Source organism: Ochotona curzoniae, unplaced genomic scaffold, assembly GCF_017591425.1.
Source record: "Ochotona curzoniae isolate NIBS_2020 unplaced genomic scaffold, NIBS_Ocur_1.0 contig_2210, whole genome shotgun sequence".
NCBI classification, from domain to species: Eukaryota; Metazoa; Chordata; class Mammalia; order Lagomorpha; family Ochotonidae; genus Ochotona; species Ochotona curzoniae.
In genome coordinates, this window is record NW_024465369.1 from 27,442,064 (window position 1) to 27,465,732 (window position 23,669).

Below are 23,669 nucleotides of genomic sequence, written 5' to 3' on the forward strand. Positions count from 1 at the left end.
TATTATCCACAGCAGAGAAAGAAGCCAATTTCCCCTTCAAACAGCATTTCAACTTGACAGTCAATGTACTCTAATAGCATTTGCTGCTCCATTCAAAAGAAAAACACAAACCACTTTGCAGAAACCAATTATAAAAGGGATCATTTTCATCTAAATCTCTATGCAAATCAAAGCAGCTAAACTTCATATATGTGAAAATATGCAATAGTCACATATATGAATGAGTACGTATTATAAGCATATATTATATGCTCTTATTTTTAATGAAAATTCCTTAGATCAACTGAATTCCATAGTTATGGGGGCAAAGTAAAGAAAATCAATATGGAAATCAAGCAGTTTATAGAATCACAAATGAATACAGAAAACTCCAACATGGTGATTAGCCAACTTTTAAAGAAATTTTATACAGAAAACAACATGCAGAAAGTCACCTAGTGATTACAGAGTCATTAATTGTTTATAACAAGTTAATTGGCTACAGTGTCTTCTGTAACCAGCCAAAACTCCTTTACTGTGATTAAACTCTATATTGGTTTGATGTGGCTTTTTTTTCTTGAGCCCAAAATAAATTATCTCTTACAACTGAATTTAGAAAAAGCACTTATGTAAGTATAACACAATAAAGAAATAATGAAAACAATCTCACAGGAAAAATCAAAATATCTAACACTTAGTGACTTTTGAGATTTAATTCCTCTGTCTCACTTCAAAGGCTAACAAACAATCCCATGGGAAAAAAACAAAAAATGTAGAATGAATACTTTCTCAGTAAGAAAAGGCACTAATCTTGGACGGTAAGATGCTGAGGCAGTACACTGAAGACCCAAATGAAAGACACTCAAGAGCAGCACTGAATTGAAACCCTTGAGGACAGCTACTTCTCAGCAGCTGACCCTAAATCACCTACAACTCGGTGCATTGTTACCTCATTGAAAATGGCTTGCCATCCATCCTCCATAATTTGTATGAATTCATGATGCTAAGGCTTAAATGTATAAAGGCAATGTAAAAATGTTTAATGTATTCATTGCGGTATTACAACTGTTACTGAGACTGTAACACAGCAACCAAGAGACCAAAAAACAACTTTTCTCAAAATGATCACTCATTTCTCAAAGTACAACTGTATCATGTAAACAATGAGGGAACTAGCAACCAGATTGATCCCAAAACTATATACTTGAAACAAAGCACTTTATTTATTTAATGTATTTATTTACTTATCCAACCCACCTGGCTCCAAGCCTGTGGCTGGCCAATGGGGCTGAGCCACCCGGCTGGAGCCTGCTGCCTGGGAGCCCACTGCCTGGGAGCCCACCGCTGGGGCTAGCCAACCCATCTGGCCAAAGCACTTTATTTCTTAAAAAAAAAAAAAAAAAAAAAAATTCATTTACCTACCTCAAAATTTTGGAGGCTGCCAAGACACAGTAAAGTGGCCCTCATTTGTGTGGTCCCTCATCTGGGCCTTCTGCCTGGCTGTCTTATGACATATACATCCACAGCAAAGTTCCTTGAGTTAAACAGTACTTGTGTGGAAGGCAAAAGCAGCAAGGAGAAGGCCAGACTCACTCTATAGAAACCCACTCCCACCAGACACGCATTAACTTCTCTTAACCAACCCACTCACCTCTTAAAGGCACCACCTCCCAGCAAAATGGACCGTCTACACCAGAAATTCATTAAAATATAGATATTCATCTCATTCCATAGGCAAGAAAACACTAAAAACAATTAACATAGTGATCTGGGCAAGTTAAGCCCTGTGTTTTCCTTCCAGCTTTGCTCTGGGGCTTCAACAAAGTTAGTCTCCTTAGGCTTCAGAGCCTCCTTGGGAAAACACGAAGATGCACTGTATTTCTTGAAAATGACCTGCTATGAGACAAATACCGCATGTTCTTCCTTTCATGTGGGAACTAATAAACAAAAAAGAAAAAGTCTGCAACTGTCAGATTGGCTGCAAATGCACTGTTTTGTCGAGCTAGGTTTTAAGTCTTCGTTGGATAAATTGTTATTACATGCTACTACACTTTTACTGATTTTGACGACTTTAAAATCTACTTCATATGAGTACAGCTGAACATATTTTCATTTGATTACTGTGTGTATCCCTTGTCTATTCTGCTGCTGAACCATCACCTTTTTTGCTATTTGTTGAACTCTTTAGTGCAGCATTATGCTTTTGATCATAGTACAATTTTAAAATGCCATCTCAAAATAAAAATTAAATAAAAATAGAGGATCTCGGACCATGGTTCAGTGGCTACATCCTTACCTTGCAAGCACCATGATCCCATATGGATGCTGGTTCATGTCCCAGTTGCTTCACTTCCCAGCCTGCTCCCTGGTTATGGTCTGGGAAAGCAGTAGAGAATGGACCAAAACCTCAGGACCCTGCACCCATATGGGAGCCCAGAAGAAGCTTCTAGTTCCCATCTTTGGATTGGCTCAGCTCCACCAGCAGATGGAATAGCTTTCTCTCCAACTCTCCTTCTCTCTGTAAATATGATCTGCCTTTCAAATACAATTAAATTTTAAAGAAAAAAGAAATAAAGGAAAATGGAATGTCCTGCTACAAGTGTAAAATTTGGAAAATACCACTGAAGAATTCTTTCATGAGGAAATTTTATAAGACAAGGCCTCAGTTAGGCCCTACTGGTGATTTGGGTCCTAATACAATTGGCCTCAGAATTGGGAATTTACCTCCTAAACCTGACAATTTTAACATTAAGATTATTTCCTGCCACCTTCTAACTACTCTTATCCCCTATAATCTAAAGCATTTTAATATTCTGGGGTTTTGAGAAAGAACCAAAGCCATATAGACTATTCACCAAACGTTCTAAAACAGGTGTTTGGAGGACTATGCCAAGGGACAAGTAAAGATGTAATGTTTTGGTGTTTATATTTTTCTGATTGTGATAATTTCTCTGAATATAATAAAGTAAAATATGACAGTATTGTTTTCACAAAGGATGTTATGTTTTTCCAGATGTCCCTCCTTAAATCTGAGGAAGGAATAGCACATTTCTTTGAAAATACTCTTTTTTTTGGGGGGGTGCATCTTGTCACTGCTTAGAAGCATAGTGACGTATATCCCACATATCCCATAACGCCTGGGCTTAAGAGTGTCTGCTCAGCCTCAGAATCAGCTTCCTGTGAATGTTCAGCCTGGAAGACAGCAGGTATTGGGCCAAGTCTGGAGTCCCTGACAGCCATGCAGGAGACCAGGAGTTCATCCCTGGCTCGTTACTGCAGTGTGGACCAACCCTGTCTGGCTGTTGCAGGTACTTGGCCACGTACCAGCAGATGGAAGATCTGGTTTGCCTGCCTTTCAAACAAGTAAAAATAAATCAATGAAAAATTTAAAGAGACTCTTTGAGACTGGAACTAAAGCACTTTCGTATATTATTTCAAAGCAAAGAGCTTATCAGTTTAGCCTTACATTCTCCGAAGTAAACCCGGAGGCATTTTTCTACAGTGCTTGTCACTAGAAAGCTCTTTCCACTCCTTAACTCAGAGATTTCTGACTTCACCTCAGAGGGGCTTTCAAAACCTTCGTGGAAAAATGTATATTGTGAAGAATCATGCATGCATTTCCATTTTGCTTGCTCAAAATTAATGTTTAAAGTTCATTTTCTGTGAACCTTTACTGATCTGCTGCTACTTCACAGGTTTAGAGGAGTCTGGGGGTGGTTCCTACACTGCTGGGGCTACCTGCACCCCACACCTGTGCCTGCCTTCGAGTCCCAGCACCTGATCCTCACCCTCTACCAACGCATAACCGGGGAGACCAAGTTGACGGCTCAAGTAGTTGGGTCCTTGCCATCCTCCTAGAAAACCTGGATGGAGTTCCCAGCTCCAGGCTTGTCTGGTTCATTCCAGTACTGCCCACAACTGCAGAATGAACCGAAGGTGAAGAGCTCTCTCTCAAAAATAATAATAACAAATGAATAACTTAAAAATAAAGAGAAACACAAAAGGAAGAGACTCTAAAGCAAAAAGTTATCATTTGATTTCTGCATTTTTGGTGTGGGAGGGTATTGTTAAAAGCACCTTAACCTAATCCATTCATAAAGTCAGCTTAATTCCATCTTATTTTGTGGTACCTGGATATAAGTCAGCATTCCAGAATCAATGTATGCAACCCTGTAGGTCCAGCCAGAGATCTTGCATTTATACTCATTACCTGATTAACTCAGATATCCTTAGGTGGGAATACTCAGCAGAATCTCTAGCAGTGTAAACAACAAGAGAGCTAGGGAAAGGAGAGAAATCAACAGCAAGAGTCTTTTTGTGGGAAGAAGATAGCTAACTGGAGAAAAATGAAAGCATTAATTCATTGGCGACATGTTTCCTTTGTGTAAGCATTATACTAAATATCTTTTAGCTTAGTCATGTTGCTGAGACTTTTCCATGTTTCTTCTCTGCAACCACCAGTGTTTGCATGGTCTCTGATGAACAAACACGCTATGACTTGCTTCTAAGGAAACGCCTGTCATGTTCCAGGGAAAAATGACTTTGCCACTACTCAGTCAGGAAAACTACACAACTCTCATTCATTTTGTTTTTTTCTTCTGCAACGTGTTTTTTTCCTAATGTTCGTATTCTCTATACTAGAGGCTTCTAGTTTCTGATTAAGGAAGAAAAGACGCTCTGGGTCAAGGGAATCCTAAGGAGGAAAGTTCCAGGTCATCGAAGGGGTTTCCTGTACCAGAGTCCACCTAGGTCTGAGCTGCTCACTAAGACCAAGGTTGTTCTCAGTTCTCTCCTTGCAGCGCTACCTGTTCTCCTGTTTGCCCAACAGCTGGGCAAGGTGCTGATTAGCATATCTGGCAGGAAGACATGCTTCATTGTATATTAACTCCCCATGTCACGGCCTCTTCCCCTCCAATCTCTCCTTCAAACACGTGAGAATAAGAAAAGTTGATTACAATCTTCCTACCCGCTTGGATTTGGCACCAGCAATTGGCCACGGGCGCACACACCCCCGAGAGACGGGAGCACCCCGCCTGTTCCCGGAACTGTCATGCGGGCTGACAGCTGGCACACCTTCCGGACGCCCTCCTCCCGCTCTCAGAAAGCCCCTTCCCCAGTCACCTTGACCCTGCTCCACCGCCCGGGACCCTGCCCTTCAACAAAAAGGAAACTTTCTGTTGTCGCTGTTCTTTTTCGGGAGTTCCTTTACAGGTATCGTCCATCGTTCCTCCAAGCGCCCCAACAAGGAGCCCTTTGTTACAATTTTTGCTGCCGGACTCCTAGCCCAATTCCTGGCATTCAGCCGGCCTTCCGCAACCAGGGCAGCCCCCCGTAAGAAAGCCACCCAACACCGCCCGAGACCCTACCCCGGACGGGCTCCCCCTCTAGCAAGGCCGGGAGGACGCCGCGTCGCCGGCCGCCTTGTAGGACGGCGAGTGAAATCAGGCCGCTGGCAGAGCAGCGAGCGAGTCGCCAGGCAGGTGAAGCCGGCGGCGAGGCGTCGGTGTCCTCCGGGCGGGAAGGTGGCGCGGCGCTCGGGGCTTACCCTGAGGAGGCGGCGGTGGCGAGCGGCGGGGACGCCGCCCGGGCGTCGTGCGCGCTGGAGGCTCGGCCGTCCATCGCCCTGCGCGGCTCTGCGCGGGCTCCAGCTCGGAGGCGGCGCGTCACTGCTGGGGTGGGAAAGGCGGGAGGTCAGGGCGGGCCGCCCGCCTTCCCAGGGCCGGAGCGGGGCTGGCCGCACGTCAGGAGCCCGCCCGGTCCGCGTGAGCGTCGGGCCGGCCCGCCTCCCGGTGCGCTTCCACCTGCAGGTCCGGCTCTGTGCCCGCGGGCGCCGTGGCCGCGGCTTGTAGCGGGCAGCCCCCGCCCCCGTGGGTTTGATTTGGGGGGCACCGGTTGGCGCCTCTCGGGGAGGGAGTAGAGCTGCCCCGGCTACAGGAGAAAGGAGGAGGAAGAGGAGCGGGGCCGGGCGCGCAGGCACAGCCGCCACGCCGGCAGGGCACCCCGGCTTCCTCCGGCCAAGTTGGAACAAACACAAGTCCCTGGGAAAAGTTCTCCCGAGGAAAAGTTGGAAGGGCGGACCTCTCTTTTCCCACCCAGGACTCCTACTTTCTTTCCAAAGGGAGACAGTGGCTCGCCTGTTCTCTCTCGCAGCTTCATCTCCTCCTCTTTCCGCCCCCGGCCCGCGCGCTTGGCGGCTTGGCTCGCAATCCAGGACTTGCACTGAGGAGAGCGCGCTCCCCGAGGCTCCGTCCCAGGGGCCGGGCCTACTCAGCGCTTTGCCCCTGCCCCGCGGGCTTCTCCCCGGCCGCGCACTCACCCTGCCCCATGCTCTGCCCGGAGCCCAGCAGCCCGCCGCCTTCGCCGCCCGGCTACCCAGAAGTGAGGACGAGTTGGGCGGCATTGGAGCGAGCGAGGCAGCGAGCCGGAGAGAGGACCGGGGCGGGGGCGGGCGACGAACGAGCTGGAATTTCCTTCCCCAGGGTTTTGGGTGTTTGGGGGACCGGTTGGGGAAGCCAAACAGAAAGGCAGCTCCCTGGAGGAGTATTCCCATTCCCACCACTAGGGCCTCGCTTGGGGAAGCCGACGCGCCTAGACCGGACAGGTGGGGCGGGAGGAAGGGTACCTGCCTGGGAAGGACCCAGCTGGCCGCGGAAGTGCGAAGAGAAACTCGAAGAACCGGCCTGCAAGCTTAAGCCAGTCTGACCTTCGACATCCAGAATTGGGTTTTGTGTGTGTGTTTCCTGCTTGACGTGACCTCTACGAATGATTACTACTCTTTTAAAAGCCTACCTGTGAAACTGATCTTTTTCGTGGCTAGCAGGTTTAAGCTTGCCCTGTCTTCAGAGGCTTTTTTTTTTTCAGACCAACAGCGGTGAGGAGAGCACTGGAGCACTGGACGTTACTGCAATCCATAAACTAAGGAATGCCGGGCTTTATTCACCTTCTGAAAGTTTTCCTGGGATAAAAGAATCGCGCAGAGCCCTGAGCTAGTGTACCACGTGCATACTGTTTAGATGATTCTTTACACCTGACAAAGAGGTATATTTGCATATTTCATTTAGATTTTCACAAGTGCCCGATTGTTTTAAGGTGCAGGTTATTTTGGTAGATCCAAGCATGCTTTCAGAAAATACTGTGAAATTTACTGAGCAGCATAGAGCTTACTGATAGACCTTGAAAAAGGAAGCATCTGAGTGGTCTCTGCTGTAGTAAGGCCAGGTGACAGCCCTTCACCTTGATAGGGTATCATTTGCTAACTAAATTGATGTTTAGAATTAATACTTGACTAAATATGCCTCTTGTCATTGTAGCAACCATACAGACTGCTGAAATTAAGGTCCCAGCCTGTAATAATATGCCATTTTCTAATGGGCAGATATCAGTATTTGTTGCTTTTAGTGCAGAGTCAGAGTGCAGTTTTTTCATTGTCTCTTTAGATGTGAGAAGGGAGAAAAAGTGGTTTATTTTCACTAGAGTTTTGGAACCATAATCATACAAAGCTCCTTTTAAGTGACTGAAGCATAATTAATGAAAGCAGTTCACCTAAATGCCAGCATTTTAATCTTGAAGCAATAACCCAGGTTAAATAATTTCATGATTCATTTAGGTCTATAAATGACTAGCTTTTACAGTTGCTTACACAGACAGTGGTGCAAATATGGAGTGACAGTGAAACCTCTTAATGTTTTAGTTTTCAATCACCGGATTTAGATTAAAACTTTAGTTTTAAACTGAATGTATGACTTGCTAGTAGCATTGTAGACCGTGTTAGCCTAAATCTCAAATGTAGTGTTTTCATAACATCTTCATCACTCCGAAGGTATTTTCAGTGCTTCCCAATTTTTCCTTTCTTCCTTCTGGTAAAAGACATAAGAGAAGGTCAGACTCCCGATCCAGTGAAACCAGGTGTAGCATGTGGCTGACCTTGGTAAGTGAAATGTGAACAGATGGGCACGGCTTCCTTTCATGGGAGAATCACATGAGGGCCAGGCCTTGTTCTGTTCATTTCCCTTGTGGCTGCAGTCACAGGGGCGAGGGTGAGAAGGAACATTGGCCAGGATGTGCACTGTCACACTGAGCACAGCTGCTGGGAGAATCTCAGAACCTCCAACACAAGCTGCAAAAGCAAGGAAGAAATGTACATGGGGAAAACCACTGAGATATTGAAGATATTGGTTTGTTTCCCAGCATTACTGAGTCCACCTTAACTCTAGTAACTTAGGACAACTTTCAAAACCAAGACTAGATCTGATAATACTCTTCTGCTGTAGTACCATGGTCCCTCTGCTGTGGTCTGTTGGTTACACAGCTCACTAGGACATCAGTAATCACTGTTGCCATTCATTGTTTTACATAAAGATAAAACTTCCCCTCGAGTTATACCAAATTGCTTCAGAACTACTCTGTTTTCTAAACTTTTGCTAACTTTTTCTGTTCAGAAATCTCTGCTGCCTTTGCTGCATCCAGGCGTTTTGACTGCCTGTGCTCAGGCACTATCCCACAGGAGGACTGCCCTGGCTGACAGGTGGAAGGAGCCTGGCGCTTTCTTGAGCCCCTGTTGGATTCTGTTTAGTGGGACAAAGCCCATGGCACTTTGTGTTTTAATCATTCCTTGTCTCAAGTGCAGAGTTGAAGGGGTTGAAATTTTAAGGACTAACTGTGTCTTCTGCTTTGTTGCTTGACATGGTCCTGATCACAGGAGGATTCCTGAGACTATTTGTGGAAGTGAAAGAGAAACCTGGATTTCACTCCTCTGGAAAAATCTCAAGAAGAACTTGGATCAGAAAAGGATTTTTCTACTAAAATTGGCTGACAGACTACTTCACATGGAATAGATGAAAAATTGAGTTTATCCTAATAAGAAAGCACGGTACACAGGATTACTTAATTTCCAAGGTAGAAAGTTTATTTTTGTATGCATCTGTTTGAACGATATCCTAGATTTCAGAGGTCTATTGAAAAGTATAAAGGGAACAGCTTATATGCCTATTAAATATGCAAAAATACTTTAAAAAGTTAATGAGAAAATAAACTTAGAAATAAGGCTGTTTTGGTGTGAAAACATTTTGAAATTCATGCAATTAAAAAAAAAAGAATTTATTTGAAAGGCAGAATTAGAGAGGAGAGAGAAAAGAGAGATACTTTTATCCACTGATTTACTTCCCAAGAACCAAGAGCTTTTCCAAGTCTCCCACATGAGTGTAGGAGCCCAGGCATTAGGGACATCCTCCACAGCTTCCTTAAGAATATTAGCAGGAAGCTGGATCAGAAGTGGAGCAGCCAGATCTCTTGCCATTGCCCACATGGGACACTGGCATTCCAGGAGGTGCTTTAAGCACCACACCACAGCATTGGCCCCTGTGTTTTTTTCTCATTACACATTTCCCTTGAAGTTTTGAAAGATCCTCATATATATGCCTATATCTGTATCCATCTATCTATACACACACACGCACATGCACACACATATATACTAAAAGGTAAGGACTGAAAAAAGTAGAAAATCCAAAAATTGTCTGAACTGTATTGTAGGCTATTTGTAGTAATTAACATTACATGTTTATTTTAAACAAGTTTTGTTGTAATCAAGTCACTGAAAACGTAACGTTTTTTTAAAGATTTATTTATTTTCATTACAAAGTCAGATATACAGAGAGGAGGAGAGACAGAGAGGAGGAGAGACAGAGAGGAAGATCTTCCCTCCGATGATTTACTCCCCAAGTGAGCGTAACAGCCGGTACTGCAGTGGTCTAAAGCTGGATGCAGGGTCCCAAAGCATTAGGCCATCCTCAACTGCTTTCCCAGGCCACAAGCAGGGAGCTGGATGAAAAGTGGAGCTGCCGGGATTACAACCGGCGCCCATATGGTATCCTGGCGCATTTCAAGGCGAGGACTTTAGCTGCTAGGCCATGCCGCCAGGCCTGAAAAGATACATTTTAAATGAAAGATTATGTGTGACAGGTATTACTATCTTTCTGTACATTTTGCTTTCACACACTATGGCCTAAAGGACCCGTTCTTTAAAATATTCCTAGACTGTATGTGTGTGTGTGTGTTATGAATGGGTGGTTTTATATAGTAAGGATCAAGATATTGCATCATGATGTTCAATTTTAACAGAAGTCTTAAAATGTTATGTTTGGGCCCAGCGCGGTGGCGCAAGTGGTTAAAGGTCCTCGCCTTGCACACCCCGGGATCCCATATGGGCGCCGGTTCTAATCCCGGCAGCCCTGCTTCCCTTCCAGCTCCCTGCCTGTGGCCTGGGAAAGCAGTCGAGGACAGCCCAAAGCTTTGGGAACCTGCACCCGCGTGGGAGACCCGGAAGAGGCTCCTGGCTTCGGATCGGCATAGTATCGGCCCGTTGCGCTCACTTGGGGAGTGAATCATCGGAGGGAAGATCTTCCTCTCTGTCTCTCCTCTCTGTATATCTGCCTTTCCAATGAAAAAAATAATAAAAAAATAAATCTTTAAAAAAAAAATTTTATGTTTGATAAATTTAACTGAGGCCAGCACCATGGCATACTGGGTTAAGCCTCCTCCTTTGGGTACCAATAGCACGTATGGGAGCCTTGGCTGCTCCACTGTCCACCAACTCCCTGCTGGTGTGTTTGGGAAAGCAGCAAATTACCCAAGTCCTATGTGGGAGATTTGGAAGAAGCGCTAGGCTTCTGGCTTTGACTGACCCAGCTCTGGCCACTGCAACCATTTGAGGAGTGAATCAGCAGTTAGAAGATCTCTGTCTCTCCTCTCTTTGTGTGGGCCTGCTTTTCAAATAAAAATAAATAAATCTTTTAAAAATGTACCTAATCGTGGTAGTGGCATGATGGCTCAATGGCTAAGTACTTCCTTGGCAAGCACTAGGATCTCATAGGGGCACCAGTTTGTGTCCCAGAGGCTCCATTTCCCATCCCCCACCCCGTAGAAAGTATTATTAGCATTCGGTGTTTTCTCTATAAAACTCAAAGAACATCATCTCAAAATACCAAATATTTTCTTTTTTTACTGCATAAATCATGCCTCATGGTGAATTTTCCTTTCCCTTTCTTTTTTTAAAGATTTATTTATTTTTATTGGAAAGTCAGATATACAGAGCAAAGAGAGACAGAGAGGTAGATCTTACATCCGATGACTGACTCCCTAGGTGACCACAACATTAGAGCTGTGCCAGTCTGAAGCCAGGAACCAGGAACTTCCTCTGGGTCTCCCACATGAGTGCAGGAACCCAAGGCCTTGGGCCATCCTCAACTACTTTCCCAGGCTACAAGTGGGGAGCTGGATGGTAAGCAGGACTGCCAGGATTATACCCGGCGCCCATTTGGGATGCTGGCACATTCAGGGCGAGGACTTTAGCTGCTAGGCCATCACGCTGGACCCCAAATACCAAATATTTTCTTTGACAGGAATTCAGAAACAGATTTTTTCTCAGTCACTACCATCTTTATCTTTGTTGTTTCTATCTTGTTTGTCCTCTTGCTTCTTTTTATAATCTTACCTTCCTTCACAAACTATGCAGCAATTTTTTTAACACAGAAGGACAAATTCAACTGACATGCTTATTGAAATATTACCATTTTCTTGATATAGAAATAGCTGCATATCAAAAATTCTCTTGATGCTTCATTGAAAGATTGTTTCCCTTTTTGTGTTGAAGACTTACCTATAAAAGCATATATGAAAAATCACTAATCATTTCTATTTACAAGTTTAATATAATGTCCAGAGTATACAAATATAGATTGACAGAAATAGCTTTGTTTAATGAAATTGCTTCAAGACAAATATTATAATTAAAGGTAAATGTAACAACTAAATCAATATTGTTTGTATAGTTCTTAGTAAACATGATAATCATAGCTCCCATGTATCTTTTCTCCTGGGAGGTGAGTGTGTGTGTGGTTAGCCAAATACCACAATGACTAAGGGCTCAGGCTCTGAAGGCAGACAGATTTGAGTTCACATCCCTTGCTTTACCTCTTACTATCTCAATAACACTATTGCTGGAAATGAGGAAGTGTCCGGTGAAGTAATGGAAGCCCTTGATGAAAGAGTCTAACAAATGAGAGCCTGTCTTGATCAAGGCTTGATCTCTAAGAAATCTTTAATCTCAAGTCTGAAAACTCTTGACTTCTGTGCTGACCTTGAACAAGTTAATCAACTACGGAATCTTCAGTTTTATATTTCTATAGTAAAGTTTCTCTGTCTCTCTCTTTCTCATCTATTCCATTTTTCTCACCTTCAATGATGAGTACTACAGTTCATTATTAGTAAAAAGATGGCCTGTTATAAGAAGCTTACAAAGACTTTCAGTCACTTAGTCTAGTTTGAGCCCTGGAGAGTTTGCAGAAATAGATACTCATATCCTTATTTATAGTTTTAGAAATTAAATTAAATACCCTATCTAAAACTTTGAAACTAGTAAAAGAACTAGAATCTAAAACTATTTCTTTTGGCTTTCATTTTTATTTTCTTAAAATAGTATAATCACAGTGCTCCAAATAACACATTTAAAAAGTAATCCCAGAGCAAATCAGTGTAACTGCATAAGTAGCCTGCTGAAAACTTTTTCCATCTCTGAATTCCAGATTGGTTTCAAAATAGTAGCTGTCTCAATTGGCCTGGTCTGAGCTGATCAGCTTCAGTCTGGAAAGACTTTAAAGTAATGCATGTATCCAGTTTCTTCCAAAGAATATGAAGATCAAGATGACAAAACAGGAGAAAAATTCATTGATCAGAAATCTAGATGCAATCTGAAGTGGGCAGTCAGGGCCCTAAGACTTGGGCAGTGTTGAGAGCCAAGATGATATAAAAAATGAAGTTTTGATATTAATATTTTTGTTTTACTGTGGGAACTTAGAGTCACTCCAGGCGCTCTGAAAGCTACAGAGAACAGGATAGAGTTGAATCCAATCCCTCTGAAGTCTTTTCAGAAGTCACCCCATCAAGAATTTGTTACGGCCATAACTATGGTTTATGCTAGTATCTCTGTCCACTATCAAGAAAAATAATATCTTAGAGTAACAGAGGTAACCAAACCAGGAAAATACTTCACAAAATATATACTTGAAAAATTGATAATATAATGGGGAGAGCACCCTGCCAAGAAGCTAGCTTTTTGTAATAGGTATCATATGTGTGTGTGTCTGTGTGTAAATATGTGTGTATATACATATGATGTACGTGTGTATATATGTGTTTTTAAACCACAGAGCAAGATTTTCAAACTTTTGAACACTAGTTATTGGTTACCTCAGTGATTTTGTCCTGGTGGAAAGATGCGATAGAAAGGCAGAAGATGATAGCACTATACTCACATATTTATACATGTGCTTTATACATATAGTTATATATATTAAGTATTATATATAATTTATAATGTATAATTATAAACTTGATTTTTCCTTTTTTATAAGCTCTTCTAAGAGGAGGGAAAATAATACCTATTTCATAAGGTCAATTGAGAAATAAAACGAAGTAGTGTAATAATAGACACCATAGACTGTCTAGCCCCTAGTGGCACTCAAAAAGTCCTGCCAACCAACCAGGGGCTATGCAGGTCACTGTTGACTGAAATATTGTCTTCTGGGCTTCCTTATCTATCAGCTGTAACAAGACAAGTGAGTAGCAATAAGGGTTGCCTTAGGTGAATCTCATTCCATCAGTTACCAAACCTATTCAGCATCTTTCAATGATAGTAATACTAATGTATTTTCTTTAAAATTTTCTACTGTAATAAACAAACTGAACGAATTTAATCCACAAAGAACATTCTCAGAGATCTAAAAATATCCTAGGTAAATACATAATTATTTGTGGTATGAAGGTGTGACGATGGGATTAAGATATACCCTCTGAAAGTGCTAGAAGAAATAGAATAAAGCCACATCCATTTAACTTCTGAATTCTCTGACCACACCGACAAGAAAAAAAGTACAGTTTTACATCTGGCTACTTTTCAGTCCTGTATATTTTGATTTGGGTCAAGTCTGACCTTATCACTTCAGGCATGGCTGCATGCTATAAATTTTGAAATCTTTCAGTGTCAGAGAAAAATCTGAACTATTACTAATACTATTTCAGCACCAAGAGCTTGCTTCCAGTTCTTCCTGAAATATTTCAGACTTTTCTTTACAATGTTAGAGGAAGTTGAAGAACTCAAAGGCTAGAGTGTGGCATCGGAATATAGTCCTGCTACTGTGAGTTCTGTGCTTCAGTTGACATCAGTTATAGAAGTTGATCCAAAAAAACCTCAAAATTACTTCAGGTATCTCAGAACTAGCAGGCTTTTTCAGTTTCAGTGAAGTCAATTCAGTGAAGGTAGGCATCCTATAACTATTGTAGCTTCAATAATGGAATTCACAATTTCTTAAAGAGAATTCAGAAAAATAATAAATTTTGCTTCTCTAGAAATAAGACAGTGATATAACATTGTATTCTGTAAGTTGAGATTTGGATTATAAATAATTATAGCAGATTACTATATAAAAGGTCTTGCTGTTACAAATAGAGATCAGAGAATGCTAAATCGAAGAAAGACTTTAGAAATACTGTGCTGAAATTATTCACTGTAGGACCTAGAGCTGTAACATAATGGCTAAAGTTCTCACTTTGCATGTGCTGGGATCCCATGTGGGTGCCAGTTCATGTCTATATCCCTGCTGTTCCACTTCCCATCCAGCTTCCTGTGTGTGACCTGGGAAAACAGTCAAAGACGGCCCAAAGCCTTGGGCCTCTGCACCCACGTGGGAGAGCCAGAAGTAGCTCCTGGCTCCTGGCCTAGGATCTCATCAGCTCTGTTGTGGCCACTTAGGGAGTGAACCAATGGATGGGAGATCTTTCTGTCTCTCCTTTTCTTTCTGTATATCTACCCTTCCAATGAAAAATGAATAAACCTTATAAAATATTCATTGTATTTATTAGAAAATGGATGCTTATTAATATGAGACTTAGTATATTTAAAATGCAGAATGTCTACTTAAAATTGAATTTCAAACAACTGATAAATTCTGTCTTTGTATATATCCAAAGAAATGTTTCTTATATTAATTGCTTGTAATCTGTCTGAATTCAAATCAAACTGGCTGTTAATATTTTAACTACAAACTCCTTTTAAAGGCATCATGATTCATTTTGTCTCTGTTGCCCTCCCCTCTGATTTTTCTTCCTCTTGCTTTACATCTCCAGAGATCCATGTTTTTAGATCCCCAGATTCTTATAGTGTTAGGTAACAACAAGTTTGTATGTTTTGACTCATTCCCTTCCCTAACCTACATTTTGCCCACTGGTGGTAATCACAATTCTAATTTCTTTTTGTATGTATGTATTTATTTATCTTTTAATACAAATGTGAGTGAGGTCAGGGAAATATTTGGATTCTCCTGGCTGCCTTTCCTCACTTAACATAATGTCCTCCAGATTAAAAAAAAAAAAAAACAACTGAATAACAGATATGAACATATGATGCAATTTCTTTATCCTTTCTTCTATTTTGGTATTTTTTGCATCTTGGCTATTGTGAATAAGGCTGCAGTAAATACAGGAGTACAGAGAGCTCTGAAAATTGGTGTTTACATTTCCTTTGAGTGAATATTCAGAAGGTGGATGGCTGGATCATCTGGTAATACTACTTTTAGTTCTTTGGGCACCTGCATGATATGTTTTATGATTGCTATGCTAACTTGCAATCACATAAAAAATGTACAAGGATTATCATTTCTTGTCACTTTCATCTTTTTTTTAAAGATTTATTTATTTGTATTGGAAAGACAGATTTACGATGAGAAAGATAGACAGAAAGATCTTCCCTCTAATAGTTCACTCCCCAACTGGCTGAATGACTGAGCTGAGCCAATTCAAAATCAGGAGTCAGGATCTTCTTCCTAGTCTCCTATGTGAGTGTAGGGGCTTCGGGCTGTCCTCTACCGCTTTCCCAGGCCACAAACAGGAAGTTGGATGGGAAGTGATGCAGCCAAGACACAAACCAGGACATATGGGATCCTGATACTTGCAAGGCAAGCATTTAGCCACTGAACCACTGTTCCAGGCCTAAGCATCATATTATCTTTCCTAGTGAGTAAATTTAGCACATTTAGACAAGCAATATTTATTGTTTATAATTAAATCATGTTTACCAAAGCTGTTTTAAATGTGTAAAACTCTAAGAAGGCTATATTAAATGTGCAGTGCCAAAATGAGGATCTGTTTTCGTGAATGGGAATATTTTCAGGGTCCAGTTTCTACATTTGCATTGTTACAATTATACATAAAGAATTTCAGTAATGATTTTAAATTGCTAAAACACAGCTATCACACTGCATTAGCCACTTTGTTTGCTGATAAGGTAGTCACATTCGTTTTAAATTTACCATTTGTATTCGCTATTTCAGTATTTAATAAAAATACATTCGGACCCGGCGCGATGGCGCAGTGGTTAAGGTCCTTGCCTTGCACACCCCGGGATCCCATATGGGCACCGGTTCTAATCCCAGCAGCCTTGCTTCCCATCCAGCTCCCTGCCTGTGGGCTGGGAAAGCAGTCGAGGAAGGCCCAAAGCTTTGGGACCCTGCACCAGCGTGGGAGACCCAGAAGAGGCTCCTGGCTTCGGATTGGCATAGCATCGACCGTTGCATTCACTTGGGGAGTGAATCATCGGACGGAAGATCTTCCTTTCTGTCTCTCCTCTTTGTATATCCACCTTTCCAATAAAAATAAAATAAATCTTAAAAAAAATTACATTCATTAAAAAAAAAAAAGGCTTTGGGCAGGCATGGGGTTACGTAGTAAGCTGAGTCTCCATCTGCAGTATCAGCATCACGTATGAGCACCAGTTCATTTCCCTACTGCTCTAATTCGGACTCAGCTCTCTATCTGTACCCTTGGAAAACAGCAAAGGATAGTTCACTGCCTCAAACCCCGCAGAACCTCCTGGCTCCTGGCTCAGTTCTGGCCATTCAGGGAGTGAGCCAGTGGATAAAAAAATTTCTCACCTGTTCTCTGTGTAACCCTGCTTTTTAAATAACAATAAAACATAAATCTTTAAAAAATGGTTACACAAAACATACCATTAATGATTTGGTTCGTGCCTGCTTTAATAATTTATATTAATATTGTCATGATTAAGATATAATCTTTATAAAAACTTAGAAGAATAGCTAGACTAAATCCCCCTGTTGACCCGTAGGATGTATGTAATGAATCATACTCAAACACCCAGGATGAGAGCAGAGCCAATCAGCAAACATAAATATAAAATCAGAATTTTTACTATCGCTAATTATGTTAATAAAATATTGTATAAAGTAGTGGTTAAAAGAAATACATTGCTAAGGCCATAATTCCTAAATTTAACAAGCCTGTGACATTTTTGAAATTTGAGTTTTATCAATAGCAGAGAATTCCCTATCTGCCTGTACAGCCTAATCACTTGGTCTTTAAAGTATCGATTCTCACTCCTCACATAGCTTTTGTATTGTTTTACACAATATGAGAACCTCTGAGTTAAACTTTGGTCCAAGATGTTTTTTGACTTCTTAAATATGCCAGTAGCTCCATTGGTTAATGTATAGTTCATATCCATGATTTTCTCGTTGTACTAACAAGCTGTAAACAAGGATGAAGTAGCTTTCCTGCATTTGAGCAGCCTGCTTGCTTTCTGGAGTATGGCAGGATGCATGTGCGTGTTCTGAGGGCTGTGCATCGGTCGGTATGTGCTCAGTGCAGCTCGTATTCCTGAAAGCAAGTACTTAACAAGTTCTGAGAAATGACAAACCTTCGGACGGCTTAGTTAAAAGAGAATCTCAATGGGTGTTAATTGGTGTAGATTAAAACATGCAAGTACAGAAACATTTCTGACTGGAAACAACATGAGTTGACATGCAGTGGTCGAGTGAGTTGTCGATTTGAAAAACAACATGGAATCCCAACCATAGGGAAAGTTTTTGTTAGAAAGTTGAATGAAATGTTACTAAGGTTCAGGAAAGATCTTGAGATATATGGCCTCATGTAAAAGGTAAAGCTTATTTTATAGAAGATTGTTTTTAAAATCTGTAATGGAGTAAATATTGAAGGGATAATAATGAGAGCTTTGCATATGCAAAGATGGGCAAAAGAAAATTTCTGTCTCTGCAAAGCAGGCTTCTTTGGAGAAAGGAAATGCTTCTTTCTTTTTTAACGTGTATCCAGCAATGTGCAACAGCCCTAACATTCCAAATTATACGTAATTTCTAGTTTGTTTTTATTTTTATATGTCAGGGTATTCTGAAATTGAGAATAAAGATTTTATTTTGGTGAAGAAAATTCAAAATCCATATATAGATTGCACTTTTCTAATTCAATTTTTATTTGAGACATGGTAAGAGAAAGAAGGAAGAAGAAAAACAAGAATTTTGATCCCCTGGTTCACATGCCAGATGCTTTCCATGGTAAGGGCTGAACCTGAACCAAATCCAAGCACTGAAATCACATATGATTTTCCCACATGAGTGGCAAGAATTCAGTTACTTGAGTTGTCACCCCTGCCTCCCAAGGTATACACCAACAGGAAGCTAGAGTCAGGGTATGGAGATGGATCCCAAACTTAGGTACTTCAATGCAGAACTCGGGAATTTTAGCTATTGAGTTACATGTCTCCTCACATGCATAATCACAATCTTTTTCATAGTACACATATTTTACAGAAAGTTTTTTATAATCCTTCAAATGTCTTCATTGAAGTTACAATACACTTTCAAGTGCTTTAACATGAAACTGTTCTTACAATGTTTTTGAATGGATTTACATTGCTTCATCTCAGTGTTTCTTTGTTTAATATTTCTTGAAGATTTATTTATTTAAAAGGCAGACTTACAGGAAGAGAGGGAGAAAGAGATCTTCCATCTGCTAGTTTGTTCCCCAGATGGCCACAGTGACTAGGGCTGGGCATGGCTGAAGCCATACCCTGGGAATCTGTCTGGGTCTCTTTTGTGGATGCAAGGGCCAAAGGACTCAGGCAATCTTCTGCTGGTTTCTTAGGCCTAGCCCAAAGAGGTTGGATTTGAAAAGGAGCAAATGGGACACGAATCATTATCATACAGGTTGCCAGAATCACAGATAGTGGTGTAACCCACTGCATCTCAATGCCAGGCCCTCTTTCACTTAAAACATTTGCCATTTTTACCTCTCCTCCCTGGATATCATTGATTGCTACTAATACAAATACTCTAAAAATGACCTTCTGAACATACCAATTCACATTGACTACCCAAAGTATATTAGAAACTAACCATGCAAACTGTGCAAAGATCTTTGTCTCTGGAAACTATAATTACCTTAAGGCTAAGATAACAGTAATATGCATACATTAATTTCAAATTCAAGTTATATTTTATATATACATATATGCGTATGATTCATACAAGGAAAAACTTTAGGAGATGAAAAGCAGATTCAGTTTTGTTAAATTTTCAATATCAATGCCTTATTTATTTGAAAACCTAGAGAAATAATGGGTAATTTGCATTTAAGAACTTTCCATGGAGATTCAGTCCATTTTTTAGGTGGAGATTCCTTTTAAGAACTAATACCTGTTCTCCCTGGCTGGCTGTCTGCTGGCAGATCATGGCTGCATTCAGAGAACCTAACCAGGGAGCAAGTCTGGTTCAGCAGTTGAAAGAGCTGCAAGTAGGGACAGAAAGCTCTGATGCAATTGTGAATAATACAGATGAAAAATGAACCACAATAGAAGGTGCCAGCTGGTGTCGAGGGCACAAGACTCAAAAAAAAAATTCTTATGTGTTTGTGTATTTTGCAAATCTTAGGTTAGATTAGAAAGATTTATAGTTCTTGATTGTGTAAGAAACATGTGAGATAGTGATCAAAGTTTAAAATCTTACATGAACTTTTATATAAGAACTTTTTAACTAATTATTGCATATCAGATATCCAACTAAACAGCATAGTATAATTTAGAACAGGACCTACTTTTTGTGTTTGAGGGTTTTTTTAACCTGGTTATCAAATGGCCAAAAAACAAGTGACAAGTTTCCATACTGTTTTCTCTTTAGATTATTTTCTAGAATTGTTTTCAAGTAAACCATCTTGAGGCATCTCTATCTCTGCAAAGAAATCAAGAGAATTATGATTTTTAACCAAGTATTTAAGATTTACTGGGTTCTAGAGGGTGTGCTAGGTAATTTATAGACATCATCTCTACTAATCACAAAAGCAGTATGATTGACATTATTACCTTCATTTTACTGATGAAAAGCCTTATAATTACTATTGTAAAAACACTTTAAGTATTCTTGCATAATAAGGCTGAGCCACTAATGTCTTTTTCTCACACAACATAAGGAAGGATAGCACAGTGCTATAACTGGTTCTTATTAGGTGATATTATGAATTTTTTTTATGAACAGTAAAGGCTGACTCAGAGCATTTCATATTCTAGAAAAGAAGACTGTGGCTCTTTATGAACAAAGGATAGATCCTTCACTTACATTTTTTATTTCTCTTCAAAACTCTTTCAACTGTATTTTCTACACAATTTGTAATAAGAATGATGTTCTTTTCCAATGTCTTATTAGCAAGTGAGCAGTTATTACAAAATTCTTGGCTTAATACTGTCAAATGAATTTTAGCTGTCCATTAAAAAATGTTTACTATGAAAGTCAGAGTTACCGAGAGAGAGAAGGAGAGATCTTCCATATGCTGATTCTCTGTACAGATGACCATAATGGCCATTGCTGGCCTAGTGCAATCCTGGAAAGGACCATCATCCAGGTGTCCCATATGGGTGGCAAGTGCCTAAGAGCTATCTTCTACCACTTTTTCCAGTCCATTACCATGGAACTGGATTGGAAGTAAGGCATTTGGGACACAAACTAGTGCCCAGATTAGATGCCAGTTTAGCAGGCAGTAGCTTTAACCTTTGAACCACAATGCCATCCCTTAGCTGCTCATTTTTTACTAAACACAATTTCAAGGTAAGATTAAAAACTACCCAAACTGTTATTGCTAGTTGTAGTAAATTACTCTCAAATTTCTGAACTTTTTTTGGAGAAACGCCGAATCCTTTCGTACCCTCTTTTAAGATGGGGTTTTATTGGACTTCTGTTACCAAGATATGTCTCAAATTCCACCCGTTAGTCTTATATTGGACTAAAATAATTATAAAAATATATAATTTTATTTTATAGCTATAATCAAAGATTTTTCATTAATACAACTAAAATATAGGTATTTCTTTTTTGTTATTATCCCAATTAAGGAAATATGCAGCTTTAATCTTAGCAGTTTTAAACTTTGTTTTAAAGTCTTTTAAACTCTGCTTTCTTTTCAAAACATTCACTTAAGAAACTTCATAAAACTTAGTCAAAAATTGTTATATATGCATTATATATATATATAAAAGAGGTACTTTAAGAGAGAAAGCTTATGATAAATTTTTTTGTAGAGCTATAGCATAAGAGGTATTTATCTACTTAGAAAGTTTTGCCTATATTGCTGTATACTTGCTGTTGAATAAATAAGCAAAACTGTATAGCTCAAGGATGCAAACTATAATTAAAGCAGGTAGTAAGTTTGTATAGATGTTTCTGACACTAATCATGCCATCTTCAATATTCTCCTGCATCAAAAGATTCTTGCTGTATGCAATATAAATACGAAAATGAATCATAATCATACTGCCACTATTTTGTAACTGTCAAATTATGATTACTGGTATTTAACATAATTATGAATAATTGTTATTATTCAGAACTTGAACATCACAAAAGAAAACCAGACCAATTCTGATGCATGTAATGTTTACTCTTTGAACCAGTGTAATACAAACATTAGTCCTGTTTTACGTTGGGATAATAATGGCCTCACTATAACAATGATCTGTGGTGTTTAGCCACTCAGTCACGTTTTGAAAGAAAGTACATATCTGAAACTTTGATTTTTTTTTACACTATGTCTGGAACAACAACACGATGAATTGACATATAGTTTAGATAACTTTTCTCCTCTTTCAGGACCAGCTGACTGTGTAATTATATTGTTGCATACAAAGATGAAATGATCAATAAGTCAATACAGCAAAAACAACAAGTAGACCACAATTTTCTCTCTCCTGCCAGATGATGTGGTCTCCCATATGTCTCAACTTTTGTTGTTGTTGTTGTTGTTGTTGTTAATTACTACTCCAATATATACAAATAATATAAAATGAGCCTAACAACAGCATTAGGGATGAACCCTACTATAGTTGAAGCCCTATTGAAGTCTCTGGCCCCTTTCTATGTTCTTAGACTAGGCTCTTTGTGATACAGAAGTATTCATACTCTAAGATAAAGAACAAGTGAGCTAACTCTGTTCCCTCAAGAATTCACCCCACTCTGTTTCTCTTATGTCTTCCCTCATGCGCTTCAGTGTAAACTGTCCAAGCCATGGATTTGAGGGTGTGTTGGAGACAGCACATTTGTCCTCTATTGGGCTATCAAGGATTCTTACATGCTCAGTGAAATTTATGAATGCTTCAATGCAGGGATTCACCTTGTATATGTCATTTTCAATGGTATTATGCAATAATATTTGGTGAGTTTTCTGTATTCTTTTTTCTCTTTTTTGCATAAGAACTAACAGTCATGAGTTAGATTTAAAAGATTTATAGTTCTCAAGTATGCAAGAAACTTGTGCAATACTAATCAAAGTTTCCAATTTTATGTAAGCTTTTACATAAGAACATTTTAACTGATTGTCAAATATCAAGCAATCATTTAGACAGTAGGGCATAATTCAGAATACAGATCTTTCATGTTTCTGATTTTTTAAGCACTGCATATTTCAAAAACAGACAGAATAGCAACAGTGGCAATGAAATTTTCCTGTCACTTTGTTTGCTATTTGTGCTGTAGATAAGATCATAGGATGAATATGCCAGTAAAAGCAGGTCCCTCTTTAACAGTTAATTGCATTAAAACATTCTCAGCCATCATTTTTGTCATTTGCTATTTACAACTTTTCTTAAGCAATGATATTCTCCTCTATTTCTGTCTTGTCCATAGCAGTTACCGCATTATGCTTGCCTGGACACCAAATGTGTCACAAAGCAGAGGCTGTGTCTTAATTACTCGTCTATAACTTATATTGTAAAACAGGTTATTATTTTTAATTTTTCTGTTTTAATTATTGAAGTTCACAAGCTCAAATTTAATTCATTGCTGTTTTCTGCTTCACCTTTATCAGTAAAATGTTGTTTTTTGAATAACATAGACTTCCAGCTTTTGAAACCAATGTCTGCATTTCTCCTTCAAATATCTCACTTTGTTTTCTGATTCTTTCTTCAATAATACTTACAGTTTTCAGTCTCTAAATCTATTAATGTTCAGTTACATCACTTTGTATATGACAATATTGAACAAATAGTTCAAACTATTTAGGAAGCATTTTTGTAGACAAAGAGCATGTGTAACCATCATTTTCTTTAAAATTGGTTTTATCAAGATCATGCAGCAATCCAAAAAGACATTTTAGCATCTTCACTCCCAATACATCAGGAGATCAACAGATCTACTAAAAGGATCACAGTATTTCTTTGAACAAAATGTAATAACATTTCCTTGGAGAGCATCCCCGTAGTTTCCATAGTAGCATTGGAAAGTTTCCTTATATATTTCAAGACAATATGATTGTTTGATGTGTATCATCCTGGCTCAATGAAAGCACCA

General features: G+C 39.8%; 1 protein-coding gene across 1 annotated transcript in view; it reads right to left on the reverse strand.

Annotated features, from left to right (window-relative positions):
* Positions 1-5,031, reverse strand: part of COBLL1 (cordon-bleu WH2 repeat protein like 1) — a 133,935-nt gene extending 128,904 nt beyond the window's left edge. The window contains exons 1-2 of the mRNA XM_040971998.1: positions 4,946-5,031; positions 4,190-4,258 (exon numbers count right to left, since the gene is read on the reverse strand). Of these exons, the coding sequence (XP_040827932.1) occupies positions 4,190-4,258; positions 4,946-5,031 (155 nt within the window). The remainder of the gene's footprint in view (positions 1-4,189; positions 4,259-4,945) is intronic.
* Positions 5,032-23,669: the final 18,638 nt, after the last annotated feature.